This window comes from Zonotrichia albicollis, chromosome 10 (assembly GCF_047830755.1).
Source record: "Zonotrichia albicollis isolate bZonAlb1 chromosome 10, bZonAlb1.hap1, whole genome shotgun sequence".
Classification (NCBI taxonomy): Eukaryota; Metazoa; Chordata; class Aves; order Passeriformes; family Passerellidae; genus Zonotrichia; species Zonotrichia albicollis.
Window position 1 is genome coordinate 32,524,666 of NC_133828.1, and position 17,098 is coordinate 32,541,763.

General features: G+C 42.4%; 3 protein-coding genes across 3 annotated transcripts in view; 1 reads left to right on the top strand and 2 right to left on the bottom strand.

Moving 5' to 3' along the window:
* The window catches only part of XRCC5 (X-ray repair cross complementing 5), a 78,542-nt gene that overhangs the window by 59,953 nt on the left and 1,491 nt on the right, over positions 1–17,098 (bottom strand). The gene's annotated exons all lie outside the window — the stretch shown is intronic.
* On the bottom strand, positions 1,645–7,322 carry TMEM169 (transmembrane protein 169). The gene is made up of 2 exons (XM_005485190.4): positions 7,019–7,322; positions 1,645–5,518 (listed from the first exon to the last, which is right to left on the bottom strand). Exons 1-2 carry the CDS (start codon positions 7,320–7,322, stop codon positions 4,896–4,898), a joined length of 927 nt encoding a protein of 308 aa, XP_005485247.2. The 3' UTR covers positions 1,645–4,895.
* PECR (peroxisomal trans-2-enoyl-CoA reductase) overlaps positions 7,359–17,098 on the top strand; it is a 29,032-nt gene continuing 19,292 nt past the window's right edge. Inside the window, exon 1 of the transcript XR_012581997.1 lies at positions 7,359–7,457. The gene's annotated coding sequence lies outside the window, so the exon portion shown is untranslated. The remainder of the gene's footprint in view (positions 7,458–17,098) is intronic.

A 17,098-nucleotide genomic window follows, 5' to 3' on the forward strand; every position in this document is an offset into this window, starting at 1 on the left:
AAGTGGATTAGCCCTTCCTGAATTTGATTCAAGCTCTCTTTTTTCTTTCTTTCTTCTTTTTTTTTTTTTTTTTGAGTTCCCTTTTCCATTCAGGGAATAAATGTGTGTGGACTAATCTAGGGATGAAAACACATTAACACAACTGTCTCACATTGCCAAATGCTTGGAAAGAAGCAGGAAGGGCACTGATCCCATAGATAATTCACTGCCTGGGACAAAAAGGGGCTGCATAAATGTTGAGCCAAATTGTGTCCATCGCAGTGCAGAACTGTGCTCTGTGCATCCTTATTTTCTCTCTGTAATGCTAGTGTAATTGCATGCTTCAGTGTTCAAGAGCACATTGGAGTGGCTGTTTTTAGCTAGTGGTTGGAGCTTCTGAAAGGTACCTGTGGGGAGTGGTTATGAGGATCCATTGTGCAGCCTCTGCTGATAATCTCAATGAGGAATTGCAGGATCCTGGCCTTAGGATTCAAAGCACAGGCTGGAGGGACTAGAAGGGTGAATTCGAGGCACTTAGAGTGGATAAAAGCACATTCATGCTGTTATTGTTTTAGTCCTCAGAGAAGCTGAATGGGGTGGGTAAGTCAGCAGGCAGAATTAGCACCTCCTCTCCCCTGGTGAGATACATGGGGCAGCCACACAGGTGTGCTTTGCCGGATGCACAGATCTTCCGTAGGAGTCTCTCACTGATAACCATTATCTTATCAAATGATTACCTTGCACCTCAGAAGTGAGAACTGCAAAGGCTAATGAGCTAATTCTCTGGGCCCACTATCTCCATCTCACAGGAAGCTGAGTGTCCTTTGTTATGTTTTTCACTAGAGGTGGCCAGTCCCCAGTATACATCTGCCATGTAAGGAATTCTGTTCCCTTGGCCATGTTTGCAGCAGGCATCAAACCAAAAGCACCTTCCTGCTAATTCCAGCTGTTGCACTTCCAGTTTGAGGGAATTTCCTACAGGTAGCTTTTTGGCTCAAAGAGCTGTTTTACTGAAGCTGTGCTAGCCCTCAGCTAGGAATTTTGTTTGGGTTTTTTGAAGATCCATCTCTCCTTCTTAGAAGAAAGAAGATTTTAAATAAGTGTTTTCCCTGTGCCAGCAGGGGGTAGGGCTGTAATAAGACTATATGTGAGAGATCCAAAGGTGTCATTTAATATTTAGACACCTTGAAGAACTCTGCTGGTGGATTCTCCTTTGACTTACCAGAGTCATGCCTGAAGTACCCAAGGGTTATAAGAAATCTTCCCAGCACAGCTTTAAATAGCAGCTCTAAGTCACAGACACACAAACCATGTTTGAAGAGTTGAAAGTACTTCCTGTTTTGGTATGAAAGTGTGTCTCCCACTATAGATCCTTGTGGATAAAAGCTAAACAGACACCCAATGCGTAAAATTAAATCAAAAGTTTTCATTTGTGAGCTATGAAGTAAAAATAAAGAACCCAGGCCCCAGAGATATATGACAATTCTGGATAGGCACTGTTTAACAAGGGATAAAACTTTGACCTGTTTCGGACACACTTTAAAGTGGATTTTCAAACACAAGGAATTCTAATCAATTATCAGCACAGATAATTCCACAGATAAGTGTGTTCATTCCACACCACTGATTTTAACACAAAGTAAAACAGAAGCATGAGAGCAACACTTCTGTAAAGCCACACACATCTTTATTCTCCACCCAGGCCAGCAAGGATGGGAAAGAGGAATGCAATTAAAAATAACAATCAGCAAACAGTATTTTTGATTAAAAAACATCCAGACTAGAGCAGCCAGAAACACACTCAACAATCAGAATAACTGGAATTCCCTGCAGTCTGACAGTGGCACATAAGCAGAAATTACTTGATTCTGAAAGCAGGGTTGGACAAGACAAAAACTTGTGCTTTTTTCTATTACAACAATTGGTAATTATTATATATTTTGCAACTGGCAAACTGCTACAGAGGACAATGGGCAAGAGAGAAAGCTATCCAGCTGCTTAGAGAAAAGTCTGAATTAAACTTTTACAAATAGCACCAGAACTAACCCCAAGCACCAGAACTAACTCCAAGCTTAAATAGCCCCCACCAAAATCAATGACAGAATGCCTTGAATTTAGCAGAGCCAATGAAAGCTTAGTTAAGTGTAAAGAAGTAGAAAACACATGATGGATTGTCCCAGCATATCCCCCAAACTGTGACCTCCAAACCCAGAAGCACAGCTGCACTGCAGAGGGAGGGTACTATGACTCCTGTGATGCTCCTTTGTGTCTATGTAGCAGTAAGAGGCACAGATTTGGTTTTGTCTCCACTCCAGAGGGCTGTTAGCAATCCTGAAAGCAAATCCTGCAGCTCAGCAGACATTTCACATGGATGTATTCTGTAATGAGCTGGTATTTATCATTCGAGCCCTCTGTAAGCTGAAGGCTCTTTGTGCTACTGACCCCAGCCTTGAACAGCTGCTGTTTGGCAGTGACAGCTGAATTGGGTTTGTCCCTCTGCAGCAATGCACGCTTGCCAGCCATCCTTTCCCCAAACTTGTCTGCTGCATGTTGGGGCCAAGATACACAATCCACCCCTTTCATGCCAGCAGCGTCCCTTTAGGCAAAGCGTGAGAACACTTGCCAGTGAACCTTCCTTTTCCTTAATGCTTGTTAAGCATCACTTATTCCCATCCTCCAGCCATGTGGGAGCCTGCAATTTCCATGTGGAGAGTGGCTGCACTGGGTCACTACAGCCTGCCAGCACTGGCATGGCTTATCCTCAGCATCTCCATTAATTCAGAGGCATATCAGCCTGCCTGATTGGAACAGGCCTGTGAAAGGCATTCCACTGCTTGAACCAGTCCCAGGCATATGTCAGCCTCTTTGAATCCCTCTAAACTACCTGATGTTGTCTCACAGATTGGGGTCTATTTTATTATTTTTTTTTTCTGGAAGTTGGTAATTGTTTTGAAATACTTCACCAGTAAAAAATGATAGTAGGAAGCAACAAACACAGCCTGGCTCTACCTGTGCCCAGGGAGCACCACTGCTTTCCCAGCTAAGTGTGGGGCCAAGACTGCTCTTGATATTTGGCTTGTGCATCATTTACAGTTGAGCCTTCAGCCAATGCTAAGAGGCTCCTTTGACCTCCCAGGGACCAAGGATGCAGCAGGAACTATTTATTTCTCTGTGTCAGGACTAGAGGATCAGATGGACTTGATTATACATCACCAGTTCCCAGATGCTCTAACCAGGACAGTCAGTGTAGTCTTGAGCTCAACCTTAAAATGCAACACAAAGCATTAGTTTCTGTGAAATCCAGCTTCTGAATGGTTTCTTTTTACCATCCTAAAAGTAGAGCAGCAGTTCCCTCCCCCCAATAGGGAGACTGGGGAAGTGAGACACTACAGACAGGAGTGACTGTGCAGCTGACAGACTGCATGTCACACTTACATACCTACATGCAAGCAAATGGTGGGCTCCTCTGGCTTGGGCCTCACAGACTTTGCAGCAGCACCAGCAGTGGAGCACTGAGAAAATTAACTATGTTTCAGATATGTTGCTCAGTCCCCATTAGAATCTGCTACAGTTTTATTTTGCTCATCTCCTTCTTAGGCCAAAACCCCAATAGATTATGGAGAATAAAGAACTTTTCTGCTAGTAATTTTTTTAAGAGACAATTAAAATTTCTCCAGCCTATGGTGGCCACCTCATCCTGGTCAGGGAGCCTGCTATGATGCCATGAAAAATCCAAAAAGGAGGGAAACCCATTACAAAAATGAGACATGAGGGGAGGAGGACATATGATCCATTGCTCTTCCACATAATTGCAATCCATTGCAATTCCACATTGCTTCTCCACAGGAAGAGGGATGGGGTGGGGAAGGCGACACAGATTTCCAGAGGCACGGATTGATGTGAACTTCTGGACTCCCCCATTCTGAAAGGGGAGATCCAACAGCTCTTCCATAAGAGCAACTTGAAAACCAGAATAACTTGTTTCAGAGCCCTTTGCATCCTAAGTGCCTTCAACTCCACCTCTAAATCCAGGTGCTGCAAGTCCACACCTGCATTGCAGTGAGATGTAAATGGATTGTCCCCTCCTTAGGAGCAGGCACCTCCTTAGAGCAGGTGTTTCCTCCCTATAGTACACCTATTTGCACTGCACACTGTGTATGACTCCTGTAGATTGTTCCTCCCTAGCAGTGCACATACCAAGAGATCCACTGCAGATGTGTTCCAAGCACCTATCTGAGCACCTGCAGCCACTTGAGGGTTCTTGGTGACAGCCCCATCAGGTCCCCCCACACCACATTACCAAGCAAGCTCTGCTCTTCCATCGTGGGATGGGGCTGTTTCAGGTCAGTGCAGAACTCACTTGATTTGTTAGCAGCTATGCTGTCCTCGCCTGCCTAAGTTAGCTGCTCTTGTTGGAAGGACTGGGAAAGGACCCTTTCTAAGAAAACTGCAGGAACATCACACATTTTGCAATTTAGCCTTCACCTCTGAATGGGTTCCAATCTCTTGAAGTTCATCCTCCGAGCAGAGACTTCTTTTCACTGTGTCATAGGTCACTACTATTTCCTATTGCTGAAAAGTAAAGTCTACCTTGACAGAAGTGGACTTTTCATAATATGTCTCTGCTACTCCACAAACAGCCAGAGCCCTGCAGACCTGGATTTTCTTACAACTCCCAGAAGCTGTAAATAGCTACAACACATGACAAATCCTTGGAAAGCCATGCACCTCCCCACCCAGAGCATGTGAAGCTAGCATTCTTGCATTCTGTGACATTTAAAGAGGACTCTCAGCCCAATATTTTATTCATAAGGTTTGTGTTTAAATATGTATGTATATTTTTTTAAAAAATCAGTGTGTTATTTTCTAGGTGAGAACACTGGTGTATGACCAAAATAGTCACCCAGGACAAAGGCTCAGACTGCTGAGGTGTCAACCCCCTGTGCAGAGCTCTTGCCAGAGAGACTACCTGAGATATTGTCAGAATCAAGTAGCTCGACAATGCTGTATGGAGAACAATCTTCCAAGCCCAGCTTGCTGCAGAGCCAGCCACAGAATCCTTTCTCCATATCCCTGACAGCATGCCACCAGTACCCAAAGGACCATGCTACCTGGGCTACAGCTGAATACAGGCCTAGGGAGAAAGAAACAACCATAATTATAATTGGGTAGGAGATAATCAAAAGGGGACAAAAGGTGATTTTGTGCCAGAAGGTCCTCTCTTCATTGTACACCAAGAAGATGTTGTACCATGTAATGGTTCCATAGTAGAATGAAACCACGAAGGACACTACAAAAATGACGGGGAGGCAGATGATGGTCCAGAGGACGATGTGAGGTCCTCTATCTAACCCAACATCACATTTCTTCTTCTTCTCAGATACATCTTCTTTAGGAGGTTCCTTTGACTTAGCCAGTTCCTGCAGCTCTTTATCTGTTAGGGTGACGTGGATGTCCACCATCTGACCCTTCTTCTTTCCCCTGGTGATTGTTCCAGTCAAGGTGACATAGCGGCTGTCTAAAGGCATGTTCCAGACACCTACAACACAGATAAACTCATCTACATCAGATTTATTTTCTGTACAAAGTATTTTGTGTAAATCTTCAAAGACCCCAAAGACAATTAGATAGGGCATATGGAGTTGTATTTAGAATCAGATTTAAAAAGATGGAAGACAAGAAGCAATGCAGTATGAAGAAAATTACCACAAAAGAAAATGGAAAAAGAGCTAATGAGGAAAAAGACAGGAATTCCAAATGATAGAAATCACAAGGGAGAAAACTCCAGTGTCTCCACTAGGGACAATACATGAAAGTAAAGTGCTGCAAGAGTATAGGAGGATGAGAGAGAATGAGACAGAGTAACTCAATTGAAAATGGTATACATATTTTCTCTGTTTACTTCATGGATTTATTCCTGAACACCATGGACACTTGGGATTAATTAGATAAATATCACCGAGATTCTTGTTTTGGAATAAGCACATCCACACATGGAATTATACTTGAATAGCTAATATTTCACTTTACATTTGCATTGTAGCTCAATCCAAATTAATTTTTGAAGTTTAGAAAAACTTAACAAACTATCATAAAATTATTTTTGCATTTTAAGAGATTCAGTAGAGGCACCAAACTGGACAGTGCTGGTATATTCGTTAAAGTTTCAAAGGGACTGCTTTAGCTTTCAAGTGACATTGGTATAGGATGGGCCATGCAGTAGTCCTGGCCATAAACTCCTCTTTGGGGCTACAGCATATTTCCTCCTGGTCTTAATTCTGACTAGCTTGGAAGAAGGTCTTCAGAAACTCTTAAAAAGAGGGTGAGCAGCTTGAAGTGCTGCAAAAAACTAGGAAGGCAGCAGGCAAGTAATGATAGGTCTGGGATCATGGGGGCACCTGGTGTAGCTGTTGGCCCAGGAGCATTTGAGCCCCTCTCAGCCTGCACTGCTGACTCACAGGAGTATTTAGCCACAGGACCTGCCTTCCACACTTCTTCCCTGCAAGGGCACCCAGGACAGATAGCAGAAGTGAAAGTGACTCAAAGATGCCCCATGATGACCTTGTCAAATAATCAACCTTCAAGAGGAAGCCGTGCTGAGTGCATGCAAACAGAAGGCAACAGCAAATCCTGTATAATGAGTTAAATTCCCTATCAAAGGTAGAGCCACTAACTCCATCTGCTTCCATCCTTTCACTTTACAGGCAGTTGTTCAGACGTGGACAGTGGCTTGATCACGGCTTAGAATGACATCATTGGCTTAATGCATGCATAGCATTGCAACCAGCACATCAACCCCAACCAGCACATACATTTAAAACTAAGACTGTAGCAATAACCAAAGTTTGCAAAGAACTGCAGGTGACATCCCAAATCAGCCTGGAATGCTTTCTGTTTCAGAGCATTTTCATGTATGAACTCAAGCTCTCCTTGCCTGCATTCTTGGAGAGGGTTGGGCCCACAGTCACTTCCATTTGACCTGAGAGCATGATGGCATCAAAAAAGCTTATGTGAAGTGAGTGTTCTCAGGACTACATACCATCTGTCATAGACTGACCCAGGAACTTGGAGCCTTCCTCAGAGCTCTTCTCCCCTCCTTCCTCATCCGCCTGTTCCTCTTCCACCTTATTGTCATGCTCGGACCGATACACGATTATTGACTCGGGCCGGGACTCTTTCTTCTTCTTTTTCCTGCGGTCCATAGTGGCTTCCCCATCAAAGGTGACAGTGGTTGCCACAGCCCTTCTCATTGTGCCACAGCGAGGGCTCTGGCCTCCGGACTTGCTGTCTTTCTGCACAGTCTCCTCCATCCCGCTGCTGCTCTCAGTCACCTCACCTGGCATCTTGTAGCACCTGTTTCCAATCCAACAGCACCAATCCTGCACTTAGAAGTCATTGATTAACAATGGTCCCATGGATGCTTTGTTCTGGTAAGATGTCCCACTGCTGGTATCCAAACTATGCACTCCATTCCCAGCCTAAAATGAGAGAGAAGGCTGAAATAGTGTCTTTGTCTTACCAAGTAGAAAAGATTGGCAGAATTATCCTCAAAAGAGTTACTTCTAACTGGTTTAAATGTCATCTGAAGATCTCTATTACTGTCCTGAAAATCAATTCTCTTACATGCCTACATGTTTTGTGGTGTCTAATTTATCTTGATTTTTAGGGTCCAGTTTTCACTAGAGCAAACCAAAGCTACTGGAAAGAGTATTAACCTTTATAAGAAGGGATTAAACATAGTCAGCTTACTGGATGAATTTAACATTCCTCTGCAATGCTGGAAACAAACAGAAGACAATAGTTTTGGCCCAAAGGCATCAGAATAAGGGATTGAAACCATAGATGAAAAAGAAGTTGACTGATTTAAGGGACTGGCCTAGAGACAACTGCAATACGAACACTGTGCTTGTCCAGCATTACAACAGCGATATTGGTGCCAGCCTTTCTCATTTTGAGCTTCTAATGATTTACTCCCTCTGCAAAGACATTACAAAAATTAATCAAATTATGTCAAAATGAGTGATGTTTCAAACTTTAATAACAATTTGGCAATATGTATTGTTGCCATACTTTAAAAATACAGAATATACAGTGGATTTAAAGCAAAATTATGATTAAGATGACTTTGGTGGAGAGGGAATTGGGAACCACAGCAAATTCTTCTGATTGTGCAGAGAAAACAACACAAGTGTTCACAAATCTTTTTAGCAAAAATCAATTTTTGCTCCTCATTCAAGCAAAGTTAACAGCAATATCAAGTGAAACTGTCATCCATGGGAAAGCTGCCTAAGTAAAAACATAATTAAACATGCATCGAGGCAGGCAAATCCTGCTCCATGAATATGGAAAAAGGATTAATGGTTCTCAGATTTCTTAACATTTAAGGAAAGTGACTGTTCCAAGTATTCATGAAGCATTTAGGTACAAATCTGAATACAATGAATAACATTTTAACAACTCTGAAGAGCTCTGTTGAACATTTACGTGAACATTTGTATTTTAAAAAATGCAACTGACCAATAGTTAAGCTTCTACCTAGTAACGGAGTCTTTCCTTTAACAGGAAACTAAGAAACACAAGTATCACAGTTTACAGCCTACATAATGCTGGGGAAATAGTTTTACTTGAAAGGATGACAGAAAAAAGTTAAGCGTTTTTAAATTTGGCAGTATGGTCCTGGTCTTCCCACAGATCTAAGATTTTGCTGGTCTGTTTTGAAATTTTGTGCAGAACTTTAGATCAACTATTTATGCCTGGTATGCTCACACTTAAACACACCACACCCACACAAAACTTGTAATTGTATCACTTTAACACCTAAGACTGTGCCCATTTGGCTCTATGGAGCCTTGAAGAATTCAACAATTCAGATTATTTTTGTGCATTAGAGAAAAGAAATCTTCCCTGGTGATCAGAAGACACATAAAATGGACTTAAAAACCCCCTCAAGATTCAGTATACTCCAGAAGCCACACTACTTCTAAATTACTGGGCAGACAATACTTTTAGCTCTGCAGCATGGCTGGAAGGAGTCTGTTGCCATCACACCTGCCATAAAATATGCATGTCTAAATTAGCAGACACACTGGAAAACAGAAATTCATGTAAACTTTTGTTTGTCGGCTTTCTTGTTTGGTTGGTTTTTGTTTTGTTTTGTTTTTGTTTTAATGCCTTTAGGGGTAAATGGAATTATTTTATGTAATGGAATAAACTCACTCTTTGTAGTAAATTCATTCAGGAAGTACAATAGACTCTAATATTTTTCTCTGAAAATCAGCTGTAAAACTTCCTGTTTTGCATTTATAAAACCTTGAAATTATGTGATTGAACCTAATGAGCCCCTGAGACAACAGTGAGATTCTGCTTCCAAAAGTGAGGAAAACAGGCCTTGAAACAGAGAAACCAAAAGCATCACTTTTGGAATAATCTACTAAAAGTCTGGAGACACAGTTGTTGATTAGATTCCCAAAGTTCCTGGCTGTAGTTCCATGTTCAGTCCCTACTGATTTGAGAAGGGGATGACTTACAAGTAACATTTAAAAATAACACAAAGCTACAGGCAAATATTTTTAGTGGGGCTTCTTTTTTTTTCCTAAAGTTGATCCAGCTGTGGCCTTGCTTAAACTCACAGTGGATGATAAGCTAATGTCAGTTCTCAGTGTGATGCCAAAGCCCCCAGGACTATGTCAGCCTTGACTGTGAAGGTGACATCCCTCCTGAATCTCTCCTAGACAGGCCCTGGCAATCTGTGTCCTGTTCTTGTGCTCACCACGCAGGCAGACCCTGATTAATGACCAGAAGATGCCCATGATCTCCAAGTTATCTTGCTGTGTCTGATGTTCCACCCCACTATAGCAGCCACTGCCTCTGTGAGTTACCACCAGGACAAGAAACCTCCACAGCAGGGTAATCTGAGAGTGGCAGCTCAATTTCTCCTCCTGCTGATAAAAGGAGAGGGAATGGGCAACGGGGGACTGCTGTGGCTGTGGCAAAACCCTTGGGGTAAGGAAGTGAAGGAGCCCAGATTATTCTGTTTAAGGCACAAGAAGGTAAAATCTGATGTCAGTCTGCCTACATCAAAACCAAAAGTATGTAGGAGATCCTTATGACCCAGCAGAGGAGGATATAGCAAGATAAAAAGCTGAAAGATGCAAAAAGGCAGATGTTAGGTAGGTGTTTTAACAAAGTGGGTAGGTGTCCCTTGGTATATCACTGGGTGATAAACTGCCGGGAAACTTCCAAATCTGGACTGGGTGTCTTGGCAGAGTTTTGGTCACCTATACTTGACTAGAAGAGGGAAAGTCCTCTGGTTTGAATTAGGGAGCAGTCAGATTGAAGATCACAAAGACCCCGCCTGATCTTGAGCTTGTTCTCACAGTACATGTTTATTTTTCTCTCATTGGTTTCCCAGTGAAGCAGCTAGAATATCCCCTGCCAGCTGGTCAGAACTTCTGAACACAGCACTTCAAAATACCACCATCAGCCCTACATCCCACAGCTGAGTTGTGCTGAGTTGAACAAGTTCAAGCCTCAGTCCCATTTTTCCTGGAAATATTTTCTCTGTAGCTGCAAACAAGAAATGGGCTCTTGCAGAAATCACAGCAGCATACAAAGAGCTTCATTTTCCTCTCTTCCTTTACCACTTCTAAGAATAAGGCCAACCCTCAGCACTACACAGCTGTCCACAGCACCAGTTCCTTCAGCCACACACCAAAATCTTCACCCTTTAAAAGCTGAAATGGAGCTGAAACATTAACAATTGCTGTGCATCTCATACTAGTGATGCCCCCCACGTGGGTGCACAGGGGCAGGCAGGAATCTAATAACTGTCCATGGGAGGGAAGGAAAAGAAATGGTCACATTTCAGAGAAAGCAAGGAGCAGTTTATTAGCCAAACAATTTGTTATTAATCTCCATATGAAAACAGATGGAGAACCCTGGGGAGGCTGCTCTGCAAAAGCACTTTGTAGAGTAATTTTTAGAAGCACAGTCTTCTGTTACTATGCAGGAAAGCTACGGCTGCTTATGCTTCCTGTGACAGTAATAGTCTTTGACACACAAAACAGGAGCCTAAAAGCTTGGCCTTGCACCATTTAGGTCAAAGGAAGCTTCTTCCATTGGTTTTCAGGGTTTGATCCTGCTGCTAACAGAATAGAAATTATCTGGTTTGAATGCAGACGGGGAGGAAGAGCCTTCCTGCAAGCTAATAAAATCTTTGATCTTAAATCCCAGCTACAGCACAAGTAACCTTTTTATGACTGCTCAGAGCAGACATGAGAGGAAAAAATGTAGACAGTAAGCAGCAAGGAGCATAAATTTTTATTTTTATAGTCACATAAAATGTACAACACATAAGAAGAACTGGCACAGCATCTTCACTCACATCATGCAGGGGTTGTCTGCAGAAACAAAAAAACAACCTGTGCTTTAGAAGCACTGTGATTTATGCAGGATGGGGAAGAGATGAAGGGAAATGTACCCTAGAGACACACCTTGAGAGAGCTTCCCAGCCACAGATCTTCCTTTGCTTGCTGCTTTTATTCCATAACTTCTGCATCCCCATCCCATCTCCATTCAAGCCCCACCTCTGATTTTGTGCATGTGCATGTGTGTGGTTTTGAGCATGCATGTTACTCAAAGGATCTTTTCCAATCCCTAGTATTTTTAAAGGGGTTATCTACTGTAACTGCAGGGGCAAACTGTGAAAAATAGGTGGTATTAGATGCATCCAGCTGTTCAGGACAGATCTGTCTGCCACCAACAAATCGTGTTATGATGAAATGCATTGGTCTAACGCAGAACATGCAGTCCCCAGGCCCTAGAAAAACACATGACAGGACATATATAAGAAAGCAAATTTAATTCACACTTTATGTGGGAAAAGGGCCAAATGGTAGGGCTTCCTCCACAGCTTTGGATCTGTTTTAAATACCTAAATGACTCCACATTATCTTTCACATATGCATCCTCACCTGCTGAAACAGAGGATGTCTGTTTCCTCTTTATTTCATGGTGAAATAGATCAAACTAGATTGCACAGTTACTTGAAACTAGCAAATACTCAAGGCTGTGATGAATGACATATTGGACAGTGAGGCAAGAACAGCTCCTCTCTATCAGTACCAGGGTCTGTGCAGCTTGTGGTGAGCTTGACAGGGGGATTTATCTCACTGAAAACACTAAAATGTTATTTTTAGCCATACAGATTCTTCACCAAGCAGCTCCTTCTACAGGAAGGAATGTCAAAGGAAGGAGGGAAAAACTACCCCTCCTAGCAGTAGCTGATTTCAGACTGCATTTAGTGTCTGTATAACAGCAAGAAACACAAAGGAAAACATCTGCCTCTGCCACCCCAACAAGGTAAAAGAAAGGAAACACCAAAATTCAAAGTTCACCCCCTCCCTGCTTAATCCACAGGCTTCCAAGCACTTTCATTTCTTGGAAAGAGAAACAAGAGAAATGACCATGCTCTGGGCATGCTTCCAAGCAGGAGCAGACTTTAAGCTGGACTGCCACAAGCAGAGGACAGCACTGAGCACCTGGGCAGAGGGAATAACACAGTAAGATGATCCAAGTCACCAAAACCTTTACAGTGTTTGCTTGTGGAGCCGCCCATGCTCCATGCCTTCCCCTCAGGAGCAGAGGGTGCTGAAAGCTCAAGCTAAAGGCAAAGGGAGGCACAGGCAAGGAACATGATTTCTGGGGGCAAGCACTGCCAGACCCAAGTTTGCCCAGTCCCTCCAGTTTATCACAGGCACACGGCTCCTGCCTGTTGGCAGGTGCCATTAGGGCCAGCCCTGCACCACACCATGAGCCAAACCTGCTGTGGTCAGCTCAGCTGTTGACCATCGCTGGAGCTGCAGCAAGACTGGAATTGTTTGGGTGTGGATTAAGGGCTTCCTGGCTCCTGGGGCCATGCTGGGTGCCTCAGGACCTTTGCTCTCCCTTCCACTCTTCCACGAGATACCAAATGCTCGCTGACAGCATTCTACAGATACAGACAAAAAAAAAAAAGTAGTAGAGAGATACATTCCATAGTATCACTATTGTTTCTGAATGACATTTTCCAAGGATATTTTTAAAAGTCAAGGACCTTTTGCAGAGTATCTATTTTATGAATCAGTTCTTTTTACTTTCCTTTGCTGCTCCATAACTTTTCCAAATGTCACAGAACAATAACTGCTGTGCAGATCATTTATTACTGAAGACTGGAAGACAGCATACAAGAATAGCTTATCATTTTTATTTTTTACATTAAATTACATTAAATGCAATGTCCAATCAATTTTCTTGCATACCTACTTTTAAAAAAATCCCCCAACTGTACTAGTCTACCATTTTTGGAGCAAAAGCCTGAAATGCTATCTTGCCCTCATCTTCCCACTTATTTGATCAGACTGCTAGAAGAAAGAGAAATTGTGATAAAAGACATAAAGCTTCCCACTGCCTCCACATGGATGATATCTGTTTCTTTATGTTTATTATCCAATGCTAAAAATGTCAAGGAATGGCATGGGCACATTAGCCTTTTAAAGAGAACCAAGGTTTTCAATAAAGCCTGATTTGGAAATGGAAGGTTTGAAATCTTCAAAGCAAACCAAGCTTTTAGATATGAGTCTTGAATAAACTCAACCAAAATCTCAAAATTTTTAAGAAAAATTAGATTTCAACTGTAGAGGCATGCTTTCTCTGTTGCCCTGCCCTACCCCCCACTTCTGGACTTGCCAAAACAGACCATCCTGCACCTCAAAACAGCAGGTGCTCATTGCAATCCCTACCCCATCTCCCAGGTCACTGCTGGATCACACTGTGCCATAGGAACATCTGAACAAAGTCAATCCCACCAACTTTAGTCACACATCCTGCCTCCACAGCAGTGCCTTCAGGCTGGGATCAAGTGCAGCATCTATTTTTATTGGTAGAAGACCCAACTTGTCCTTCACTGGTTTGGAAGATGCACTAGAACTTGCTGCATACACAAACCAGAGTGCAGAGAAAACACCTTCTGCACAGCATATACACACATGGGGAAGTAAGAAGCACTGGGAGCTGCTCCAAAGCCATGAAACACCGGTGGTGGGTGTGAAGTACCTGTGCTAACACAGAACTAACTAACCAGTGCTAGCACAGGACTTCTGCTACAGACCTGACTGCAGGGAATGCCAGCGAAGAGCTCCGAGACCTCCATCACACCGTGCTCTCAAGAGAAGGTTCCAATGCATGCTGGAATCTTTTCTGACCTTTACAATAACTAGAAGCAAGGTTAACACCTCAGGCTTTTTTTCCTTCCTTCCTACTCAGAAGATCCCTGACAGTCTCAGTCTCAGTCCCCTTTCCCACCCTGCTCTGTGCTGGCAAGATCAAGCACCCCAGTCAGTGCTTTGCTCTGACAAAATGAGGAGAAACCACACATTGAAATACCTGCAATTAGAGAGGAAGCACTTGCAGTCATACAGCCTAATGGAAAATACAGTCAATTGTAAATCCAGTCTGGAAAGCATTATCTGAAAATACCAACAACAAGCTACATACACACATCCTGTGGTTCTTCTTTAGGCAAGATATTTGGGGGCTTCGAATCAGAGCTTTCTCTGAGTAACACCTGGCTGCAGCCCAGGAGTTGCTGGAGAGCACAACTGCACAGAGAGTGAACTAGAATATTCCCCTGGGAGTGATTCAGGATTGTTTAATGCATTGCACAGTAAATACAATCTAGGATATTTAGACAGTATCTCCAGCAGCAGGAATTACTTGGCTCAGGGGAGTTGTGATTGGATACAAGTGCAGATAGAGACTTGTGATGCCAGGATATTAAAAATGCAGCACTTTGAACTGCAGACAAGTAAATGCTTCAGTATCATTAGTATGGCAGTAGCAGGGTGTGTAATTGTTTAGAAAATCTTTCTATAAACCTGTTTCAAACTGTTTGATGCTGATATTCTATATCTTGCACCACTGTGAACTCTGCTTTGAGTAGGATGTCTGTTTAGTATGTCCTTTTTTTTTTTTTTTTTTTTTTTTAATTACTGGAAGGAAATTGCTAGGGATAATGATAAAATCCTGATAATCTTCTAAATAGCCTGAAATCACCCAAGATATAGCTGAGAGTAAAGTGCCTTTCCAGTTAGGAAGTCCCTAAAAAGATGAGTTGACCAGAAAGGCTGAACATCAGCTGGGGCTGACCAGGAGGTTGTTCTGGTAAGGAAACCAGAAGCCACAAAACAGAAAGGCTCTCCCTTGCTGTTAAGAGATGATGAAAGGAAAAGAAGCCTCAAGAGAGAATGTACAGACAGGAGGAGAAAGTAGCAGGAATTTGCAAAGAGGAATTGCATAATCCTATGGAAAGGTCTAGAGAGGTAAGGATACAAACTCACACCAGCTTTCATTTGGTTTTGGCTCAATCTAAGCATTTCTTGTGATGGGAGGGAAGAAATTATTGCTGTTACATTTTGCATGGTTTTTGCTGTCCCAGGAGAAGAAAAATATGAGCCTGGAACACCAACAAGAGTGGGGTCTGTGACAGCAGATGCTACTGGAGTGCAAGCCTGCATTTTTCTGAAGGCTAACCAGCAGAAATCCTCTATGAGAAGCTGTCTCTAACCTTAAAATTTTATTTCTGGCATTAAGATGCTTTCCATTAAATCTCCTCTGCCCTCACCTCCTTGTGAGACTGCTGATCCCAGGCATACCTCTCACAGGGTTTGGATCCTGTGGAGGTTTCTCTCCTGTTTGGAGCCACTTCTCACACATCAGGTTGGTACTTAACTGCTCTTGGGACCTTTCCCCTTGCCAAGGTGAATTCTGAGCTATAGGAGGGCACAGACACCCTGAGGGACAGCATGCCATAAGGAATTCTCAAGGCAGTACATGTCAGTGCCAGGATTTTTAAAGCATGGCAGCAGACTGGACTGGCAGGTGTCATCAGCTGAATAGCTGAGCCATAGGCTGGCAAAGCACAATGACAGCTTTGGACAAAAGTAGCCTTTTCTGAAAATGCAGAGTTTCCTATTCATCTCAATAAATTGAACTACTTCATTCAAAGCCAAGACACAATCTGGGAGCTAGGGAATCTGAAAAAACAGGAAATCTAGTTTTTTCTCTTCAATATGTAAATAAAAAAGTAGATGTTCAAGAATGACATATGCTAATCCTACAACTTCAAATGAGCTGACAACTGGAAAAAACTACTGAATTCTTTTTTTTTTTGTCATTTTGACTTTTGAATGGTTGATGTTTTAAGCAATAGTTATACCAAGGCAAAAAAAGTCAGATGGTTAACTTCAGAAAACAAAAATTAAGACTCCAAGGCTTTAAATGCAGATTTATTTTCTTCCAAATTCAAGCTGATATATACTGGGAAAAAAAAAGGTATCTAATCAGACACTATTTTCTAACACATAAAGATTCAGAATCTTAACATTAAGTTTATAGAGTAACATCAATATGCAAAAGCCTTATGCTTACTGAATGTACCACTGTCTGTGTGGAGTGACAGACGGACATGTTTTAATGCTCTCTATCAATAAAAGAAAAGTAACATTCCTTTGTGATTTAGAAAGTACAAGCATATGAGGAGATTAAAATTTATTTCAGTTAATAAGATTTTCTTCCCTTCAGCTTAAATAATTTTGAATTTCAATGACTAGGGTCAAATCCATTCACACAAAGGTATATGTGAATCCTTAGTTCAAAGGCAACACACACAACAGTGAACAGAAGCCACTGCTTTGTTGAAAATGTCTGTGAGCATTGGTTATCCCAGCTCTATTTTTCGTGAATACATTTTGTACCAGAAGGGGCTACCCTCCACGGAATGCCAAGGAATGGATGTCTCCTTTTCCCTCCTCCTTCCTCTATAGTCTTGATGCCTTTCCCCTTTCTCCTCCCACCCATCACTCACAGAACCCTTACTTGTGTTCAGCCCCTTATTTATGGCATTTCCATGGCTATGGGGAAATTCCAGAAACCAAGCAATATATCCTGATAGGGAAGAAAAATTCTTTGATAGTGCTTTCTAGGAAGAACACTGAAGTCAAGGAGGTCACATGAGTAGAAAAGCCCACTGGATTTTCCTTGGAGCCATGCAACTCAGTTGGGATGGCAGACAGGCTGGAATATG

Bases quoted from the DNA above. Each gene is read 5' to 3' on its own strand.
- TMEM169 (XM_005485190.4), bottom strand. From the start codon at position 7,322: ATGCCAGGTGAGGTGACTGAGAGCAGCAGCGGGATGGAGGAGACTGTG. The intron at 5,519-7,018 runs GTATGTAGTCCT...TCTGTGTTGTAG, and splicing joins GGGTCAGTCTATGACAGATG to GTGTCTGGAACATGCCTTTA.